At 52.8% G+C, this 20,280-nt stretch overlaps 1 protein-coding gene and 2 non-coding genes across 4 annotated transcripts; all 3 read right to left on the reverse strand.

Annotated features, from left to right (window-relative positions):
• Positions 1-2,368: 2,368 nt before the first annotated feature.
• Positions 2,369-12,788, reverse strand: TBRG4 (transforming growth factor beta regulator 4). Of its 2 annotated transcripts, XM_058534761.1 has the most exons (12): positions 12,727-12,788; positions 10,653-11,117; positions 9,177-9,299; positions 7,598-7,921; positions 6,753-6,924; positions 6,310-6,467; positions 5,581-5,691; positions 4,526-4,670; positions 3,901-4,146; positions 3,531-3,642; positions 3,299-3,413; positions 2,369-2,667 (listed from the first exon to the last, which is right to left on the reverse strand). In XM_058534761.1, exons 2-12 carry the CDS (start codon positions 11,064-11,066, stop codon positions 2,566-2,568), a joined length of 2,022 nt encoding a protein of 673 aa, XP_058390744.1. In that variant the 5' UTR covers positions 11,067-11,117; positions 12,727-12,788; the 3' UTR covers positions 2,369-2,565. The 2 variants fall into 2 exon arrangements, with proteins under 2 accessions (XP_058390744.1, XP_058390745.1); XM_058534762.1 differs by lacking the exons at positions 9,177-9,299; positions 12,727-12,788 and having other exon boundaries at positions 10,653-12,410.
• LOC131400123 (small nucleolar RNA SNORA5) lies at positions 6,567-6,702 on the reverse strand. The gene has a single exon (XR_009217299.1). It is a non-coding gene; the product is annotated as a small nucleolar RNA SNORA5 (small nucleolar RNA).
• Positions 7,092-7,228, reverse strand: LOC131400124 (small nucleolar RNA SNORA5). Its single transcript, XR_009217300.1, has one exon. It is a non-coding gene; the product is annotated as a small nucleolar RNA SNORA5 (small nucleolar RNA).
• Positions 12,789-20,280: the final 7,492 nt, after the last annotated feature.

The following is a 20,280-nucleotide window of genomic DNA, read 5'->3' on the forward strand; positions in this document are numbered from 1 at the left end:
AATATTTGTAAATCATCTATCTGATTAGAGACTTGTTTCTAGAACATATAAAGAACTCTTACAACGCAATAATGACAACCTAATCAAAAATTGGACAAAGGATCTGAATAGGTATTTCTCCCAAGAAGATTATATAAATGGGCAGCAAGCACATGAAAAGATATTAGTCATCATGGAAATGAATATAAAAACCATGAGATACCACTTCGTACCTGCTAAGATGACTAGAATAACTAAGTCAGGTTAAGTGCTCAACCTCACTGGCCATTAGGGAAATGCAAATGAAAGCCAAGAGCTCTCAGTCCACATGGATCCCAGACGCTGTTGTGCTCAGTGAGGCCACATGCTGCTCCTCACACTGCTTGTGGGGATGTAGGAAGGGGCAGCGACTCTGGAAGAGTTTGGCAGTTTCTTAAACTCAGCACAAATTCCATATGACCTGGCAGTTGTACTCCCGGGCACTCATCCCAGAGAAACAAACCTTAGGTTCGCACCAACACCCGCACATGGGGCTGAAGCAGTCCAACAGCAGTAACAAGAACTACTAGTGCAGGAGCCTCCAGAGAACTGTGCCAGTGAGGAGATCCAGTTCCTAAAGGGTAGGTACTGTATGGTTCCTCTGTACAACATTCTTGAAGTAACAAAGCATAACCGGAGAACAGGTTGGTGGTTGCGAGTGGCCGAGGACAAGGGGGAGGCATACGTATTAAGGGCAACAGGAGGGGTCCTCGTGGTGATGCAGACGTCCTGCATGCAGACTTTTGTTTCTGTCAGTGTCCTGGTGTGACACGTATGCAGTTCTTCAGGATGTTACCACTAAGGAAACCTGTAGAGGGCACAGGGGCCACTGCACATGGGAACCCGTGAGTATCTCAAACAGAAGTCAGTGGTCCCAAGTGGTGGGCCGGACGCGCTCTCATTTCCTTAGTGGGTTCTCCCAGAGGCCCTCCTGAACTGGCTCTGCACCCCGGGTGCTTGTCCACACCAGTCCTTCACTTTAGAATGCTCTCCCTGCTCCTTCATCTTGCCTCGGTTTTGTCACCAGCTTTAGAAAGCCATCCCTGGCTGCCCCCTCCCATCGGGGAGGGAACACCACCAGCCATACCCTGCCGGCCAATGCAAATGACAAGGACCCGCGTTCTGTGCCCTCGTGTCTGATGGCTCCCCCAACCCTGACGGCCGTGTGGGCGGTGAGGCTTTAAGCAGGAGGGAGTGGACTTGCTCTTTCTGAGGGACCTCTTTGGAGTGGGAGGGGAATGGCTGCAATTGGGGGCCTGGGGTGGCATGACGGCCCTTCTCTGCTCAGCTCCCCTCCCACCATTCTCCCTCCATTCTGTACTGCTGGGGGCAAACGCCAGCACCCAGTCTCCCCTCTAGTGGTGTTCTGCCAGGGGAAGTCTCTAGCAAGAGGCTGGAAGGAGGAAGGCAGGGAGAAAGCCTGCTTTTTTCCAGCATCTGGCGGCACTGCTGCTGGGGGCAAACGCCAGCACCCAGTCTCCCCTCTAGTGGTGTTTTGCCAGGGGAAGTCTCTAGCAAGAGGCTGGAAGGAGGAAGGCAGGAAGAAAGCCTGCTTTTCTCCAGCATCTGGTGGCACTGCTGCTGGGGGCAAACGCCAGCACCCAGTCTCCCCTCTAGTGGTGTTTTGCCAGGGGAAGTCTCTAGCAAGAGGCTGGAAGGAGGAAGGCAGGGAGAAAGCCTACTTTTTTCCAGCATCTGGCGGCACTGCTGCTGGGGTGAAGGAGCCCATGGCTGCTCAGACACGACACTTTGGTCTGATGACAGTGAGGAATCTCTCCTGGCCAGGCAGCGTCAGCCCAGTGTGCTCCTCTTGTACTCCAGAGCCAGTGCCTCCTGAGCATCCAGCCCTCATGCTACCCATCAGTACAGCCCATTGGGGTCCCCCCACTCACATGAGACCATGGATGGGAGGGGACCTCCCAGGATAACTGTGATCAGTAACCACACCATGAATAGAACCCCAAGCCAAGCACTGAAAACCCAATTGGCCTCCCCTGGGAAGGTCCTCATGCCGAGATTCAAAATCCTAGGACTCAGTCTGTGCTGGGCTGACTACAGGCCCTAAGCAACAGGCCAGCCATGTATGAATGTACAGGAGAAGGGTCTCCACGGGTGGCAGAGAGAAGCTGGGACAGACAAGCAGCTGGAGTGACCGGGAAAGTCTGAAGAGTCAGCCCCCCTTTGCAGGTTCCTTGCCTCTCGGGCAAGCAGGTTCTGTTGATAGGGGTAGAGGGAGTGCACAGGGCCGGGGCAGAGCCTCGGATAGCCATTCCCTGCCTGCCAAAGCAGAGACAGATGGGCGAGAAGCAGGGTGGATGGTGGAGAGTCATGAGAAAGCCTGGGACGCCTGTGGTGTTGAAAACCAAAATTAAAGATTTATTTCCCATGAGAGGGCAACCTGCCACTTGGAGCTGCTGGCCAGCACCCCACTTCTGGCCAAGGTCCTGCACTAAGGTCTATCCTCGAGTGTGCCCCCTCCTGCCCACCCAGCGCCCACAGCTAGGTGAGTCCAGCCCCCTGGGCACGCAGTCCAGGCTATGGGACAAGTCACTTGGCCAGCTCCTCTGCCACCGCTTTTCGAATCTTGTCCTTGAGGTAGGCACCTTTCTGCCATTCAGACTTGAGTTCCAGCCACTCGTAGTACGGGACCTGGGAGAGGGAGGAGCCGGGTCAGGGCAGGCCTACTGCTCTGCACCACACCCCCTGGCTTTGTCAGTGCTCAGAGCTGCAGGGCCCAAGCCAACGGCCAGCGGCAACTACATGGAACCTAAGGACGGCTTTTAAAGAGTTGTCAACAAAAAACACTCCCACCACCCAAAGTAAAAAATGTGACAGAACCCTCGTGTAGTCCATAAAGCCACTTATGTATTGCCTGGCCCTTAAAAGACAGTCTGCTCTCTGGAAGGGAGCAGGAAGAGGTGGCAGAGGTTTCCCTGGTGAACCTGGAGGGAAGGCCCCAGCGCCAGACCACAGAGCAGAGCTCTGTGCCAGGCACACGCATGTGGCCCACACATCCTGCCAGCCTTACCTTGTCCAAGAGGCCCTGGCTATGGAGATGGGAGCCATACCTGAGGCCTTGCTCTGATACTTAAAAGTTGTGTGATCTTGAGAAAAATACGACAGTTTCCAAGCTCCCCTTTTCTCATGTGTGAAGAGGGAACCCTACCACCGCCGACCTTCAGCTGGGGGCTGGGCATCTGTGTGCCCTCTGGCTTGAGGCCTGAACTTGCTCCCTACCCAGCTCCCGGCCCCGCACAGGTACCACCCACCATATACTCACATCTACCACCAGGAAGCCAGCAGCCAGGATGTGGCGCCGGGCCAGCATGAAGCGTCCCAGCAAGTCTTTGCTTCGGCTGTTGAAGTTAGGGAACTCCCAGCGCAGAAAGGCCAGCCTGGTAGGGGGAGAGGGGCGCAGTGGGTGCTGGCAGCTCTGCCAGGCTCTTGGCCGGAAGAGGGAATGCCAGAGAAGAGCCAAATGCGCACACCATTAGAGCTACGGGACCACCTACCTCTTGGCCCCAGGAGGAAGTGGCTGGCTGCCAGAGGGCGGGGCAAGATGAGGGGCCACAAAGTTCCTTAGGGGCAGGAACTGGCTGTCGCTGTCCAACAGCACCTCAGCATCTAAGGAAGGGGCACGGGATGAAAACACATTGGGGACGGTTCCCTGGAGACCAACTGGGCTGAAAGCCCCCAGCAATTGATGGGCAGAGACCCTGGAGAGAGGAGAGCTGGAGTCTCTGCAGCTCTCTGGGCCAGCCCTTGCTGTGGAGGGGGCAGGTTAGAACAGCCCTCAGATGAGACTGCGAGGGTCCTGGTAGGTCTCAGGCTGAATCAGCCCCCAAGCCAACCATGTGGGAGAGAGCAGGGGGAAGCCCTCACCCAGAACCCAGCCATACTGCGTGGCCACCATGAAGCTGCCCCTGTCGGCACTCCCCAGCAGTCCCTTCAGTGTCTCCTGCAGCTCCTTCTGCAAGGGGGTCGCCTTCCTGTCAAGGGCTGAGAGTCTGGGGACCAAGGCCGAGGCCGGCAAAAGGGGGCTGGTGTACTCGGGGTGCTCCAGCTGGGCAGTGGCATTGATGTGGAGCAGCTTCTGGAAGGTGCTCTGATTCTTTGGGGACTCGCCACCTAAGGGGAGAGGATGGAGTAAGAGGGAGGGGTGGGCCGAGGGCCAGGAGGACCAGGATGGAGGGACATGGGGGGGACAGGTGGGATAGGCAGCGGCACCCCCACACCCAAGCCCCACCCTGGACTCTGCGTCAAGAGCAGCAGAAAGAGGGTCTGCTGGTCACCCACAGGAGTGGACAGAGAAAGAGCAAATGCTGGGTAAGCCCTGGCCTGTCCACCTCCCCTCCTCTCTGACAATCAGCAGAGCCTGGGGGCCCACAATCTCCTGCCTGGTTCGAGGCAGACAGAACCGGGCAGCTGCCCCAGCTGCAGCAGTCCTGGGGGGTGGTGGTGATGGGCTTGCCATCACTCAGAAGGAGGGATGCCCACCACTGCTTACCTAGAAACTGGGTGTGAAATTCAGGGCGGAGCACGGCCCGCAGCTCCGCCTCCTGCACCTGCTGCAGCACACACAGGGCCCATACCACGTCCACCTGCAGGGCTGGGTCCAGGCCTGCCAGCTCCGACACCAGCTTCTCCCGCACCTGGGCAAGGACGGGGTGGGGTGGGGGGTGGGGTGGTGGTGGTGGAGAAAGCAGGTTCTGCTCAGCAGCTGCAGAACCCCTGGGCGGGCAGCAGTTGGGGCCACACCAAGGCCTGAGGCAGCCACAGGGAGCAACCCTAGCCAAGACACTCTCGGTCAGGCTTGGGGTACCCCTGATGGAAGATACCAGAAACCCTCCTCATTCCCTAGGGAATCTTGACAGCAGGAACATTCAGCTGGGCTCTCCCACCACCCCTCCCACTGGCAGGGGCTTAAGGCACAAAGTTATGAATCCAGTAACATCTTGAGTGGACCTCTAGGACACGGGAGGAGGTACTTCTAGCCCCGAGAGGTATTGGAGGGTACGTAAAGGGAAGCAGCTGGTTGGCCCGGGTAGTGCACTCTGCCGGGGCCTAAGGTCAAACCCATTCCGCACACAGGATGCTCTCATTACTGTGTGGGCACACTTGGCCTGACAGCCCGCACACCCCTTGGCCCTGCCAGCAGGTCTCTGAAGTGGACCACTAAGGTCTCTGAACCTTAGCAGGGCGTTAGAGTGTGCTAGAAAGTGAGACCAGCGGTCCCCCAGCCCTGCCTGCATGGTAAGCCTGCCAGCCGATGTCTTCCTGACCCATGGCTGCTCTTGGCCACACAGCTGGCATGCTGGGATTTCGTGAGTTTTGTCCCCAGACAATCCCTGGGACATCTGGCTCCAGATGGCTCCCTGCAACGCCTCCCCGGGTGCCCCTGGCCAGGCCTTCTCCCATGCTGTCTCTGCACCCAGGGCTCCTGTGCAAAAATCCGGCCTCTTCCCTCCCTCCTGCCCATCCCCAAGCTGTTCCCCAGAGGGCTGAGCATCAGCCGGCGGGGAGAGGGTGGGGGATAGGGGAATGGGAACATGAAGACTGTACCAGGCTGAAGAACTGATCCTCTTGTTCTGGACGGAAGTTCAGACGGGCAAAAGCCAGGAGCATGTTGCACAGGTGCGGCACAGTGGCGCTCTGGGCTCTGTTCAGGATGTGCTAGGCCAGCCAGGTGAGGCAGAAAGGCAGGATGAGAGGGGCCCCAGGCTGACCTGGACCTCCCCCAGGGCCCATGAGCCCATGGCCACACAGGGTAATTTACACAGTGTTACAGCTGGAGGACCAGATTCTATCTTCCCAGCAGCAATTACTCACAAAGGACTAGGACCCCTGGAAACTGCTCCCTGACAACGGCTCTAAAAACTCTTTATGCGAAACTGGTTGGAACCACGTTTATCGGCTAAATATGAGCACCAGCAACGTCTTTTTTTACAACTCCATTTTGGGGCAGTTGGAAGTTTAAGGAGAGTTCTGAATGGATTCTCATCTGCATTCTCCTTGCTACAGCCACCCAAAGACAAACGGAAATACCTACACAGTTTGGTGAAAGAACGGAGAAGATGAGATTGTTCTCAACTACTTTTCCTTGCACTATCGAGCTCTACCATTTCTTTCCAAATAAGCCAGAAAGTAAGAATTCCATATTTGCCACCAGGGAGAGCATTTCCAGGCTGGCTGTGCTTCCCCGAGGAAATGACCCGAGAACCGGCTCCTCAAAGTGAGGGTCAGGCATGGAGGGCCCTCAAGCCGAGGCCTCAGGTGTGCACCATGGCTCACCTGGGCAAAGGCCTCAAACAGGGGCAGGTTGAGCCACTTGAGGAAGGCGAAGGACTTGGTGCAGCGGGCCACCTCACCAGACGTCAGGCTGGGCGTGTGAGGCAGCAGGTCAGCGGCCAGGCGCTGGAACACCTGGGTCTGGTGGAAGCCAAGTTTGCCTTCGGGACAGAGCAGACCCGGGGTTTACCTGGTGAGGTTCGGCAGGCTGCCCTCGGGCCCACCCCACCACTCTACCCTGGCCTCAAGGTCCAGGAGCTTGATGTCTGTAACCAAATTTATCCCTGAGGCCCAGCAGACAGGATCAGGGCCCATGAGTCACAATGTTTTCTATGGCAGCCTTTTGGGCCAGTACCTGCCATGGGTGGGGCAGGCACCGAATTTGACACAGCTGCGGCCAGAGCTCCCTCCGTCCCTCCCTGTTACTCCCTGTGCAGAGGGCTCACCATAGGCATAGGCCAGGTCCAGGAGGATGCCTTTCGTTAGGGGGAAGGGCTTCTGGACCAGGTGATAAGAGACAGCTCGCAGCAAGGGCACCGACCTCCGGTTCTGAGCTGCCAGGGTCACCAGCACCTTCCGCAGCTCGTCGGGGCCAAACTGCTCCACCAGCTCCAGGCACTGTCAACCACAGCCGGCAGGGGTCAGCTCGATGGCCCGAGGGCCAGGAGTCCCATGCAGTGCAGCCCCTGCGAGACAGCAACTGGGCCTGAGCTTACTAAACACAGGCCCCATCTGTGCAGGGCCTGCCTCCGCTCCCACCCCAGGGAACCACCGGGCCTGCAGTGCTCTGTCCGCAGCCAAACTTATCCCCAGGTCCCAGGGAAGGGGACCCAGGGCCCATGAGCTGTGGAGCTTGCTGTGGCAGCCATCTGGGCCAGCCCCTGCTACGATGGGAACAGGGGCTGAATTTGACTTGACTGCAGGGCTGAGGCTGGAGGGAGGCGGGGGCACGATGTCTCTAGGGAGTGCCAGCCAGAAGCTGAGCCCACTGGGCAGGCCACACTTTAGAAGCTGCTGGCCATGCCCTCTCCAGGTTACGGACATGAGGTAATTCTGGAGAAAGATAAAGGGGTTCGGGCTCTGCACTCTCCTCCCAGGACCTAGACCAGTGGGTGGGCATAGAGTGCTCATTAACATGGCCACTGCCCAGAGCTCTGGTTCCTCCAGTGCCATGCCCCAGACTCTGTGGAGAGAAGCTCCCAGGGCTTCCGTCCCACACTCCTTCCCCAGAGGCCATCACCCAAGGAAACAAACCCGAGGTCCCAGGGAGACCTGCTCTCAGCCCCAGTACCTTGTCCTCCAGGCGGTTCATCAGTGACTTCGAGAGGTGCCCCACCTTCATCATCATGGCCACCACCATGCGGCCGTCTTCGATCTCCGCCCAGCGCCGCTCCAGGTGCACCAGCAGCTCAGCCAGCAGCTCCTGGGATTCCCGCTCCTGCATGTAGGTGGTGCTGGACTCGGCCAGGTAGGCCAGGTGCTTGTACTTGAGTCTGCGCATTCGCCAGCGGACCTCCTGCTCCACCGACTGCAGCTCCTTGGAGGCCGCGGGGAGCGCCAGTGCATAGAGGCTCCGGAGCAGCTTCACGAGGGTGCCGTGCCAGACTGTGGTTATCTGGGTGGGGAGGACACAGGCAAGGTCACACTTGGGACCCCGTAGATCCCGTGTTGTTACAGAGCTGGCCAAGGGTCTGAGCCTGAAGCTGACTCCCCAGACTCAACTCCCCAGCTATTATCGTAAGGCAGGCACTCCTAACGGGCTGCAGCAGGCTGCTCCTCACAGCCTCTGCCTGGGCCTGTTTTCTGAGCCTGTTCTCCAGCCTCCAATAAACACTACTTCCACTCCAGTCAGCCAGTCGTTTGCTATCACCTGCAAGCAAGAACTTAGCGTGATAAGAGAAATCCTCCTAGAGTTTCCCTAACACAAATTCAACTATGTGGCTGACAAACAGACACCTGGCTCAGCAACCTGCGGTGGGCGCGCCTGGCTTCTGCTCTTCTCACATGCACAGACCTGACGGGCAAGCAAACCTCTGAAGTCCAGAAGTTAGAGTGAAGCCTGCGGAAGTGCAACTCGGGGTCAGGAAGGGACCGTCAGGCTTTGGAAGGTCAGTTTGGTCAACCAACTCATTCTTTTGCTTGCAATGACAATTACAATTTTTAGCTATTAAAAACACACTGACTTTTCTACAAGAAAACAGCGGTTATGTTGAGTCCGAGAGGCCCCAAACCCTAAAGCCCTCCCCTCCAATGAAGCAGTCATAACACGGTTTCTGGGAATGTGGAGTTCCCCAGGACCGCAACTGCTGCATTAAAGCCAAGATGACACACCTGCAGAGCAGGCCTAGGTGCCAGTGTACCACCACGTCAAGTAGGGTGACCAAAGCTAGCCAGCCCACTGTCCCTGGTGTGTGAAGCTGTGCAGGAAAGCCCTTTGATATATGGGTAGAAAGATGCCCTGGTATCAATGAGTCCTGCCCACCCCAAGCCCCCAGGCATCGAGGGATGTGCAGGGACTGGCTGCCTGCTGCCACCAGCATCAGCTCTTACGGAACACAGGCATTCTTCTACACACTTGTGTGTCAGGTGCCAACAGCCTGGGAAGCATCGTCACCCCACTTCACACATCCTTTCCCCAAAGTCTTAGCAGGAATGGCAGAACCACAACCTGCACCTGGGCTGTCTGAAACCAGTCTTGTCCTCTGCCTGAGGGCGCCTCCCTCCTCCTTAGGCTCCTGCTCGGTTTCGGAACAGGGGTGACCCCGCTGTTCTCTGTAAGTTGTTCCCAGGCCTTAGAGAAATACGGGGGCTATTCCAGGACCCTCTGGGCCAGACCCCACCCACAAGGACGACAGTATGTGGTCACAGACACATGGGCTGGAGTTGGAACACTTGAGTTCAAGCATGGCTTGGTTGCTGGCTGTGCTTAGCCTCTCAATTCTGCCTCTACTGGTGGTGCAAGTCTCCTGGCCCCTCCGGCTCAGTCTCTCCATCTGTGAAAGGGGACAACACCGCTGAGAGAGGGAACTGAAATCACACGCACAAGGTGAATGGGAAACAGAAAAGCTGTTGTTTGAAGGGCTGGGGAGCAAGGAGAAAAGTACTGAATTTGATCTCATTATCATATGACACCTGGGTGCCTGCATCTTTCTGTAGGTTTCCTGGACAGTACTAAGACTTTAAAAGAAACCATGGTCACCATTTATGTTGTCAATATTTTGTTACTAGTTTGTTACTGGCTTACACTCTTGTTATAAGGTTCAGTCTTGTTTTGTGAGACGTACTTTAATAGCGTGCATAAAATATTTAATAAATAACAATTAGAATTATAGTCTTAGAACAAGGGACCTAATTAAGGTAATTTTATGAGCTTTATTCTCAGCAATAAATTTGTACTGTGACCCCAGTACACACATGCATGCACATTTACATATTTAACTACAACACAAAGTTCCACGAAACAGTACTTCCTCACTATGTGTAAGGTGGGTAGGCATCTTCTACATTACTTGATCTCATTAAAAAATGGCTGGCCATGTCCACTACACTGCTTTCACAACCTGCGGTTCAAAAGACACTCATTTAGTGTGACCCCTTCCTTGAACCAGGAATCTCCTCCTCCTCAACAACCGGACATAGGGTTTCAATGCTGAATGACAGAAGAGCAGCCTCTCCCTTCCAGCGCAGATCAGGGGAGTGAGTGAGGGCCAACATGGCCAGAGTGGGGGTTTGTACCTCCTTTCTGTGCCATGGACCCCTCTGGCAGTCCAGCAAACCCCATGACACCTGGGGAAGAGCCTGCAAAAAGGGAGTCCTTCCTCAACCGAACAGAAACCGGCTTAAGTTCTGACCCCCAGCGCCACACAAACAGGTCCCTTCTCTCTGCACTCATCCTTTAAGGTTCTGACTGGCTGTGTAATGCCTACGCTCAGCTCAAGTTTCTGGGATCCTCCACCAATCACCCTTGCATCTCCTCTTGCTTCAAAAGCACGCCCAGCATCAGCCAGACAGTGGAGGGGGAGGTACACAAATCAAGACCGTGTGGTGAGGCGGAAGCACCCAACGAACCAAGAAGAACCAGGTTGACTTCTTGTACTTCCATTACCGTGTCCTGGTCGGCTGTCTGAGATGAGGACAGCAATATTCACCTACCAGGACTGCTGTGAGGACTGACAGAGAAAGCACACAAAAGTACTCTGGAATCTACAAAAGGAAAAAATATCACGGGATGCTGAAGCACTAAGCAGAACTCCTGTCTATACCCGAAAAGTGACTAACTGCCTTGGACTCCAGTGCCTGTGCTGTTCTCTGCTTGTGGAACCCTCAGAGAACACTGCAGAACCCACCTGACTATTGAGGAGATGGAGAAGTTGCTGAAAGCGAGCATCCTGTATGAGTGAGGCTTTGTCTCCTGGCTTCTCAGACAGCAGACGAGAGAGGCGGATGAGCATGAGGGCCGCATGGTTCTGGTGCAGGCAGTGACCACCACCAAGAAGCTCCAGGAGCTCCTCTGGCCCGGTAGCCTTCTCGATGAGCAGGTCCACCTCTTGGCGCTCTGGGTAGGGAGTAAACACTTGTTCCCTCTCCACAAGCTCTGACAAGGAACCTGGGAAGTGTGAACTGGGTGAGGTAGCTGAGGAAGTCAGAGTCTTATGGGCTACGCCGGCAAGTCTCAGTCGGCCAGCTGGAGACACGGCAGGGACTAGAAGAGCAGCCTCTCGCAGGAGGCATGTGCATCGCTTCACCAGGCGAGCTGCCATGATGGCCTGGGTGGCAGGGAGGTAAGACTCCTAGCAAGTGATTCCAAAGCCCTGAAGAGAAGGAGAGAGAAGGGAGTGGTGCAGGGGCAATTCCAGATTCACAAACACAAGAGAAGAACACGACACATGAAATGGAGTCACAGCCATGCTCTCCACAAACCAGCCCAAACCTCTCCTTTCTGACTGCCCACATACATACAATAGCATTTTCTGAAGCAAAAATCTCGAAGGGTTTCTGTTTCAGCATAGAATGTAACCAAATATCAAAACTCAGGAGCACTACAGCTTGGGTGGGCGGGATTTTAGTCCTGGTTGTGCTTCAAAACCACCCAGGGAGTGATTCAACAATTCAGATTCGAGGCTGGGCCCAAGACCTTTTGATGGGGAGTCTCTGCAAGCAGGCTTGGGCAGCATTCATCTTATGTGAAGAGTACCCAGGATTAAGAACTATTGGCTTACAGAGACAATGGGACAGGATATTTTCAAATCAGACTGCTCCTGGAAAACCCTGGACGTATAATCCATACCCCATAGCTTCTGTGGATATATTATAACACTTATAACAGGAGAGTGAGCTTCTCCAAACCATCCTACTTAAAAACACACACAAAACCCTCTAAGAGCAAAAGTCCTGGATCGATCACAAGAAGCACTTCACAACATGGCCTGGAATTCTCTCTCCAGTTTTACCTCTTCTTCCTCCCGGCAACACACTACCTCATTCTAAATAGGCCCTGCACTTTCATTATAACTGGGCAGGGCAGGGCCTGCTGCCTGGTTTTTTTACCCCTACCACAGCGCCCAGGAAATCACCCTTCATCTTTCCACGCCCAGACAAAATGTTACCTCCTCCAAGAATTTGTTACATATCCCAACGATGTTGCTTTTAACAACTCCATGTCAGACTTGCTCACCAGGGTGATTAAAAGACCTAGGTACGGCACGTGACCAGGGCACCATAAAATGTTAACCCGGACCCCCCTCCCGCCAAAGCAGAGAACGTGTTTGATCTTCGATTTCCTGAAACTTGGTATATCGCCGGCACATTTTATTTTTACGTGACCGGATTATTGCAGCTGTAAAAAGCTTAGTCCAGCTCTACACACAAGCATACGCTCAGAGAGGAGGAATACTGGCTCAAGGGCAACATCCCCTATTCACTGAGCCCCGGCAGCGGGGGACGGCAGCGGGGGAGCACTGGGAACGCTCCCGGTTGATGGCAACCCTATGAGCTAGGGAGGAAACTGAGGTCCAGAGGCCAACTGGGTTTAGGCTGACACCAACACGGAAGTTCAGCCCTCAGATGCAGAGACAGAACCACCTGCACCAAGCCACGACAGCCAGCTCGCGGAGACCGGGAGGGTCAGTGCGGGCAGCTCGCAGGCCACGCAGCCGCCACGCGGGGTCCCGGGAGACTGGCTCGTGCGGCTCCGAACGGGCCCGGCCTCTGGCGCCTGCCCTGCCCGCCCGCGTCCCGGACGCCGCCCTCTTGCCCCTCCGCGTCCCGGTCCCGGGGCCGGCCCAAGCCCCCTGCCACCCGCTTCCCCGCCACCTCGGCCCGGCCCCACCCCAGGCCTCCCGCCGGCTCTCCTCTCCCGGCCACGCCCTCATGCCCTCAGGACCCACGCTCAGCAGCCCCTGCCCCCGCCACGAGACCTACGCCGCCACCGCCGCCGCCGCCACCGCGAGCGCGGACGCTGACCTCCATGCGCCCCTGCACCGTCCTCGGCCCACGCCGCACGGCGCACTCGCCTACGTCACTGGGAGCGCCGCCGGAAGCGAGCCTCGCCGCGCGCTTCCCGCCGGAAGTTAGCCCAGCTGCCCTGTTTCGGTTGGGTGCCATCTTTGCTGAGGGCGCGAACTACGTGATGGGAAGTGGAATGAGAGACAAGTGAAGGGCAATTTAGGAAAAATGGAGGGGGGCGAAGAACAAAGAGCCCAGGAGTGAAAGCGGGAGGCTTGGGCGTCCCCCAGTTAGTGCTCGGTCCTCATACGGAGTATGGGAGGCGACACTTGGTTGTCAGTCGGTGCGTCCCGGCCCCGTCGGCCTCTCCCAGCCTGTGAAGGAACTGGGGTGTAGACGGCGCCGGGGCTGGCGGGCTGTGACCTGGGTTTGCGGCCTCGGCGGAAAGTCTTGCGAAAATGCAGGCACAATTTGCCTAGATCTTGTAATTTTTTTTTTAAAAGCCAAATCTAGAAGTCTGGAATTTTATGTGCAATCTTCTGATTTTTAAGTATTGATGTTTAATTATAAAATAATTTGTTTGGGGTAAGCCAAGCAAATGCATCTGAGGTCTATATATGGACCTGATGGATTTTCCTTCCTACACAAGTTGTTTTCCATGGAATTAATAATTGCCTTGTGTTTTGTTTGATTACTTAGGATTCTATGTGTTTATAAAAAATTCTACCCACAATCCTTCACCGGTTGTCTAAATCTCTCAAGATGTTCCTACGCATCGGATAAGTGACCAGTTTAATTTTACTGAAGAAGTCTTTCACTGAGCCTTGGGACCTCCAGTGTGGATTATCATTGCCCTGCTCTGAGCGTGTCATGCTGGCATCTCCGTTACCCTCGTCTTGTGTGTTCCTTTTGCATCTCTTCTATGCTGGCCCTATTTCCTGTCTCTGTATCTTATTTCTTAGTTTACACTCTGGTTTGGGTGGAGCACATCCTCCAGCAGCTCTTTGAGAAATAATGCAAGGGAGGTAAATTGTAAAGACCTTGCAGGTCTAACGTGCCTTTATTATAGTCTCCCACTTGATTGATAGTTTGGCTGGGTATATTTAGAAATCATTTCCTGATTTTGAAGGCTTACTCCATGAACCCCCAGCTTTCTAGCTTCTCATTTTTCTGTTGAAGAGTACAAATCTGTGTGTGACATGCCCTTATTCCCTCCCTCCCTTCCTTCCTTCCTACCATCTTTCCTTCCTTTCTTCCTTTTCTTCGCTGCTCCTTCCTTCCCTTTTTTTTCCTTTTTAAGTTTCTAAAAGCTTGTGTCTTTTCATTATGTCTGGGGTTCTGATATTTCATGGTGATGTTCTTTGGTGTGAGTCTGCATCTATTGCCTGAGACATGACAGGCCCTCAGTCTAAAAAGTCATGTCCTCAGTCTGGGAATTTGCTGTTGTTTATTTTGTTGACTATTTCCTTTCCTCTATTTTCTCTGTTCTCTCTTTCTGAAAAACCCAGATTTGAATATTGGCTCTTCTGGACTGATTTCTGACTTTTTCTGATTGTCCTGTCTTGTCTCTCCTACCCTTCATCTCTTTTTTTTTTTGCTGTACTTTCTGGGAGATTTCCTCAACTTTAGCTTTCAACTCTTCTCCTGCAGATTTGATTTCTGCTATCATACTTTTATTTACCAAGAGTTCCTTTTTGGTTTTGAATGGTTTTTTTTTTTTTCCATGATTGCAATATTTTCTCTTATCTCTGTGAGGATTTTGATGATAGGGATTTTTTTCCAAGTCTTTTTTCTCCCTTTAGTGTTGCTGTTATTTTTTTCTCTTGTTGTTGTTCATATTGCTTTGGTTTCTATCCTCAGATATCTGTTAATATTTAAGAATGATGGAGAAGAAACTCTCATCCATTGCTGGTGGGAATGCAAAATGGTACAGCCACTTTCTAAGACAGTTTGGTGGTTTTTTACAAAACTAAACGTACTGTTACCATATGCAATGGGCTACATGTTTATGTCCCCTCCAAATTCATTTGTTGAAACCTAGTGCCTAAGATGATGATATTAGGAGGTGGAGTCTTTGGGAAGTACTTAGGTCACAAGAGTGGAGTCCTCATGATGGGATTAGTGCCCTTATAAAAGAGAACCCAGAGAGTTCCCTTGCTCCTTCTCCCATATGAAGACGCAGTGAGAATTCTGCGATAGAGAAGAGAGCCCTCACTTGACTGTGCTGGCACCCTGATCTTGGACTTCCAGCTTCTAGAACTGTGAGCAATAAATTTCTGTTGTTTATAAGTCACTGAGTTTTTGGTATTTTTGTTATATAAGCCTGAACAGACTAAGGTACCATATGATCCAGCAATCATGCTCCTTGGTATTTACCCAATGGGGTTGAAAACTTATAGCCACACAGAAACCTGCACACAAATGTTTATAGCATCTGTATTCCTAATTGCCAGAAGTTGGAAGAATCCAAGATGTCCTTCAGTAGGTGAGTGTGTAAATAAACTGTGGTACATCCAGACAATAGAATATTCAGTGCTAAAAATAAATGAGCTATCAAGTTATGAAAAGATATGGAGGAAATGTAAATGCATACTACTATGTGAAAAGCCAATCAGAAAAGTTTACATACTCTATGAATCCAACTATATGTTGTTCTGGAAAAGGTAAAACTATGGAGACAGTAAAAAGATTAGTGGTTGCCACAGGTTAGGGGGAAGTGAGGAGATGAATAGGCAGGGCACAGAGAATTTTTAGGGCAGTGAAACTATTCTGCATGATACTATAATGGGGGATATATGTCATTTTACATTTGTCCAGACCCATGGAGTGTGCAATAACAAGAGTGAACCCTAATGTAAACTATGGACTTTGGGTGATAATGATGTGTCAGTGTAGGTTCATTGACCATAACAAATGTACCACTCTGGAGGGGGATGTTGACAGTGGAGGAGACTGTGTGTGTAGGGAGGACAAGGGGTATATGGGACATTTCTATACTTTTCACTCAACTTTGCTGTGAACCTAAAACTGCTCTAAGAAACAATATTAATTAAAAGAAATGAACAACTGATACACACAAGGACACAGATGAATCTCAAAATGATGTTGAGTGAAAGAACTCTTACAACTTAACGATAAAAGGCAATACTCAGTTAAAAAATGGTCGAAAAATTTGAATAGACATTTCTCCAAGGAACATATACAAATGTCCAATGAGCACATGAAAAGATGCATGGCAGCATTAGTCATTAGGGAGATAAAAATCAAAACCACAATGAGGTGCCACTTCACATCACTTAGGATGGCTGAAATTAAAGCAAAACAAAACAAAAAACCCCAGAATATAACAAGCGTTGGTGAGGATGCGGAGAAGTTGGAACACTCATACCTTGTTGGTGGGCATGTAAAATGGTGCAGCTGCTTTGGAAAACAGTTTGGCAGTTTCTCAAAACACAGATTTACTATGTGACTCCTAGGTAAATAGCCAAGAACATGGAAAATATATGTCAACACAAAAACTTGTATGCAAATGTTCACAGAAGCATTTTCATAAAAGCCAAAAAGTAGAAACAACCCAAATGATAATGAATGAATGAATGAGCAAACAAAATGTAGTGTATCCATAAAATGGAATATTAGTCAGCCGAAATTAATATAGATGAACCTTGAAAACATTATGCTATGTGAAAGAAGCCAGACAGATGAGACTACATATTGTATGATTTCTTGATATGCAATGTCCTGAAGAGGGAAATCCGTAGACTCAGAAGTAGATTAGTGGTTTCCAGGGGCTGTGGGGATGTGGAGGGGGGATGGGGAGTGACTAAGGGGTGTGAGATTTCTTTTTGGAGTGATGAAATCTTCTGGAATTAGATAGTTGCACAATTAACTGTGAATATAGGAAAAGCCACTGAGTTCTACACATTAAAGGGTGAATTTTATGTTATATGAGTTATACATCAATAAAGCTGTTCTATTAAAAAGAAGAATGGTTGGCTAATGGGGGGAACTCTAGCACACAAGTAAACTTGTTGGCAGTGAACCTCGCCATCAGGCCCTTTTGTGGGGTAACTACTGCTGTCATCATTTTAGGTCTTTTGGGCTGGCGAGACTTTGCAGAGGCGTTTCCAGAGCTGCCAACATTTTGGAAACCTGGTTGGGGAGGACAACTGGGTGGGGGAAGTGGGTGGTCTCAGGTTGGAACATACACATGTTTCCTTCGTCACTGTCACTGTTGCTGTGGAACAAATGGCCCCAATTGTTTTATCATGCTTGTGGATGTCGTGAGGATGGCTTGCTTCTGCGGCACAATGTCTGGGGCTTCCACTGGAATGGCTAAACGCCAGAGACAGCTGAGCGATGGAGAGCCTGCGTGTGACCCCTCTCCGGCTCGGCATCCTCACAGCATGGCAGCCTCTTTTACTTAGCTCAGCGGTTCTAGCACTCCAGCAAACAAGGGAGGCCCTGTCGCCTTTTATGACCAGCCTTGGGAGGCACACAGGGCCTGCATTCTCCATCGGTGGCAGTGGTCATGCAGCCCAGACTCCACAGCGGGTCTCCAACCTCGCTCTCGAGAGGAGGAGCATCCAGGGATTTGAAGCTCTGTTTAGGGCTGCCACGGTCACTCAGATTTCAGCAGGGTAACCCCACTCTCCAAGAGGGCTGAGGCAATTCATTCCAGATGCCCTCTGCTACCCTCTCCAGAGAAACTTATGGCCTTTTTGGGGGGTTGGAAAAGATAGTGAGTCAGTTTTGTGGGTTGGGGGAGAGGATCTGACTTTTAAAGAGATTTTCAAACTATGTTCCTGAGTATTGAGAGTAGAATGGCTGTGGTCATCAGAGGCAGTGGAATGGGATCTGATGTGGGGAAGAATCGGCTGTGGTGTTTATGCTTATTTCCTTCCTGACCTTACTCCACCAGCCTCCTGTGTCCCTGCCCCCTCCTCCACTGCTGCCTGTCTCCTTTACCCCTCCTAGAGTCACCAGCGTTGGCCTCACTGCTTCTGCCTTCCTCCTTAACCCTGGCCTGTTGGTGACTTGAGGGCATGGAGTGGTGGGGCGGGGATCCCAGCTGAGTGTTGTCCTCACATAGCAAGGTGCCTGGCAACGGATGATGCTGTGGGTTCAGTTGGTGGGACCTCACGGCAAAGGTCATCAGGCTGACAAGAGAGCTGGATGAGTCGAGTTTGTCTCCCCTCCAGAGGGAGGGTGGGAACAAGAGGTGGGAGACCTCAGAGCCCATCTCATCTGACAAGCTTGCTGACAGATGGAGAAACTGAAACCCAGAGCAGCACAGACTTCCAAGGACTGTTCACGTTCCAATCGGAACCAGGGCCAGATGAGCTGGCAGTGAGGGCATGTAGGCTTCCAACTGGGCTCTGGCACCTGCCGACCCTGTAACTCGGGCCAGGTACTGAACCTGCCTGGCTTGGTCTCCAGGTCTGTAAATGTGCTACTCCAGGCTGAGTGGTCAGAGGAAGGGAGACAGGCCGCTGTCCAGAACTTTTAGGATAAGTCCCCACCCAGTTATTCTCCCTTCTTTGCTCTGCCTTCTGCCAGGCTGGGCCTCTCACCGTTGCTTTCTGCCCTCTGCTAATGGTGTCTCCTCCTCTGAAACTCTTTCTCAACTGGAGTGACGAGTCATCCTGGTGTGCCTAGCACTGTCCTGGTTTTAGCACAGAAAGTCCCACGTCCCAGGAAACCCCCCAGTTCCATGCAAACTGGGATGGTCGATCACTCTGTCCCCAACCTGCCCATTCATCTCCCTCAGGTGGAGTCCAACCACAACCCACTGGGGCCCGGGTGTGCAGAAGAGCATCAACACAGCTCACCCGCGGCTGCCTGTCCTACAGGGGCCTGCTGGGAGCTTGGCCTCCTGCTGGCATCTGGGAATGTGGATGCTAAACAGTTCTCTACACTGATAACAACTTTCCCTCAAGGATAAGAAGGGCTCCCTGTGCCTAAACTGTTTGGACAAGCAAGGTGCTATGCTGATTCCTGCTTTCCCTCCAAGTCGGGAGTTTGTACACGCTGGGCAGAGGGTGCCTAAAAGACCAGCCCCCAATAAAAACCCTGGGCCCTGAATCTCTGGTGAGCTTCTTTGGCAGACGGCACTTCATGCATGTTGTCCCAGCTCTGTGCTGCTGGGTGCCTCCTGGGTGACTCCACCGGGAGAGGTCTGGAAGCTCATGCCTGGTCTCCTCCAGACTTCACCTCATGTGCCTTTTCTCTTTGCAGATTGTGCTTGGTCACCTTTGTTACAATAAATCTTAGCCACTCTATACTGAGTCCTTCTGGAGAATCACAAAACCTGGGGGTGATCTTGGGGACCCCCAAAAACCTGGTCAGGGGCTTTCCTCTCTCAGGGAAAGACCCTCCCTCAGGGCCTTGCTGCGTGAACACCTCTCCAGAACCCAAATTAGAGGAGGGATCAGACCTGGAGGCTTGTTCCAGAGTCAGCCTGGCCCCAGCTCTGGCTGGGCACAATGAACCTGTCCCATCCACCGTCCTCTAGGTATGGGAAACTGATGTCCAGGGAGGGCAGGACTGCCTAAGGGCATGTGGAGAGGGAGTGCCCAGGTCGCTTACTACCATCCAAACCTCCTGATACCTCTTCATCCTCACCAGAGGCTCCCTTCCAGCTGGGGTAGGGTGATGGGCCCTCCTGAATCCTGAATCCTGCCAGCTGCCAGGCCCCTCAAACCCCAGGTAATGACTCATCCAATCTTCTCCCTTGCTCTTCCTTCCACTGTGTCCACCTTTCCACCTTGCCCATCCTTCCCCCTCGTCCATCCTTCCATTGTGTTCATCCTTCTACCTTTCCTGTCCTTTCCCCTCTTCTATCCTTCCATCATGTTCATCTTTCCCCCTCGTCTGTCCTTCCACCCTGTCCACCAGGAAGTCCTGCAGAGCCCTCTTGTTGCAGTGCGATGAGGTGCACAGTACAGTGTATGGAGTGGGGCCTGACGGTGGCAGCCTGTGGGCCTGGCACTGAGCTGCACCAATGGGGCCCTCTTTACAGCCTCTTCTGGCTTCCAGCCCCCCTGGGTTCCTGCTCTGGGGGCCACTGGCACTGAGGACCTATGTTGCAGGGTGAAGCATATGTGGGTGGGGAGGCCTTTCGGGGCAGTGCAGGGGGTGATAGAGCTGGAGCAGGGCCAGGGGATCACCGAGTAGGGCCCTGGGAGCCCTGTGGTGGGCTGCTGTGAACATGCAGTGGGAGATGGTGGAGTGGGAAGAGAATCCCCTCACAGCCCCTGTGGATCTTTCTGGGATGGCCATCCAGCCCCTGAAAGTGACTGTTTTAAAATATAGTGTATTAATAGAAAATGTGAGATGTAGTAAGGACAACACATCAGGAGATGCCTGCCACTGAATATAGTTTACTACTCACAATCCCCAAGAAAAGGAGGCATGCCACTCCACGCAAGGCCACATGGGGAGGCACTAGGTCTATCAGGAGACAGAGGGAGCCTTTACTGTGGTTTCTGCGGGAAGACGCAGGCTGAGGATTGGCTAGTGTGAATAATG

Source organism: Diceros bicornis, chromosome 41 (assembly GCF_020826845.1).
Source record: "Diceros bicornis minor isolate mBicDic1 chromosome 41, mDicBic1.mat.cur, whole genome shotgun sequence".
Classification (NCBI taxonomy): Eukaryota; Metazoa; Chordata; class Mammalia; order Perissodactyla; family Rhinocerotidae; genus Diceros; species Diceros bicornis.

Bases quoted from the DNA above. Each gene is read 5' to 3' on its own strand.
- TBRG4 (XM_058534761.1), bottom strand. From the start codon at position 11,066: ATGGCAGCTCGCCTGGTGAAGCGATGCACATGCCTCCTGCGAGAGGCT. The intron at 9,300-10,652 runs GTGGGTTCTGCA...CCCCTTTCACAG, and splicing joins TCCATCTCCTCAATAGTCAG to ATGGAGAGACTGAGCCGGAG. The intron at 4,147-4,525 runs GTAAGCAGTGGT...CTCTCCCCTTAG, and splicing joins ATTTCACACCCAGTTTCTAG to GTGGCGAGTCCCCAAAGAAT.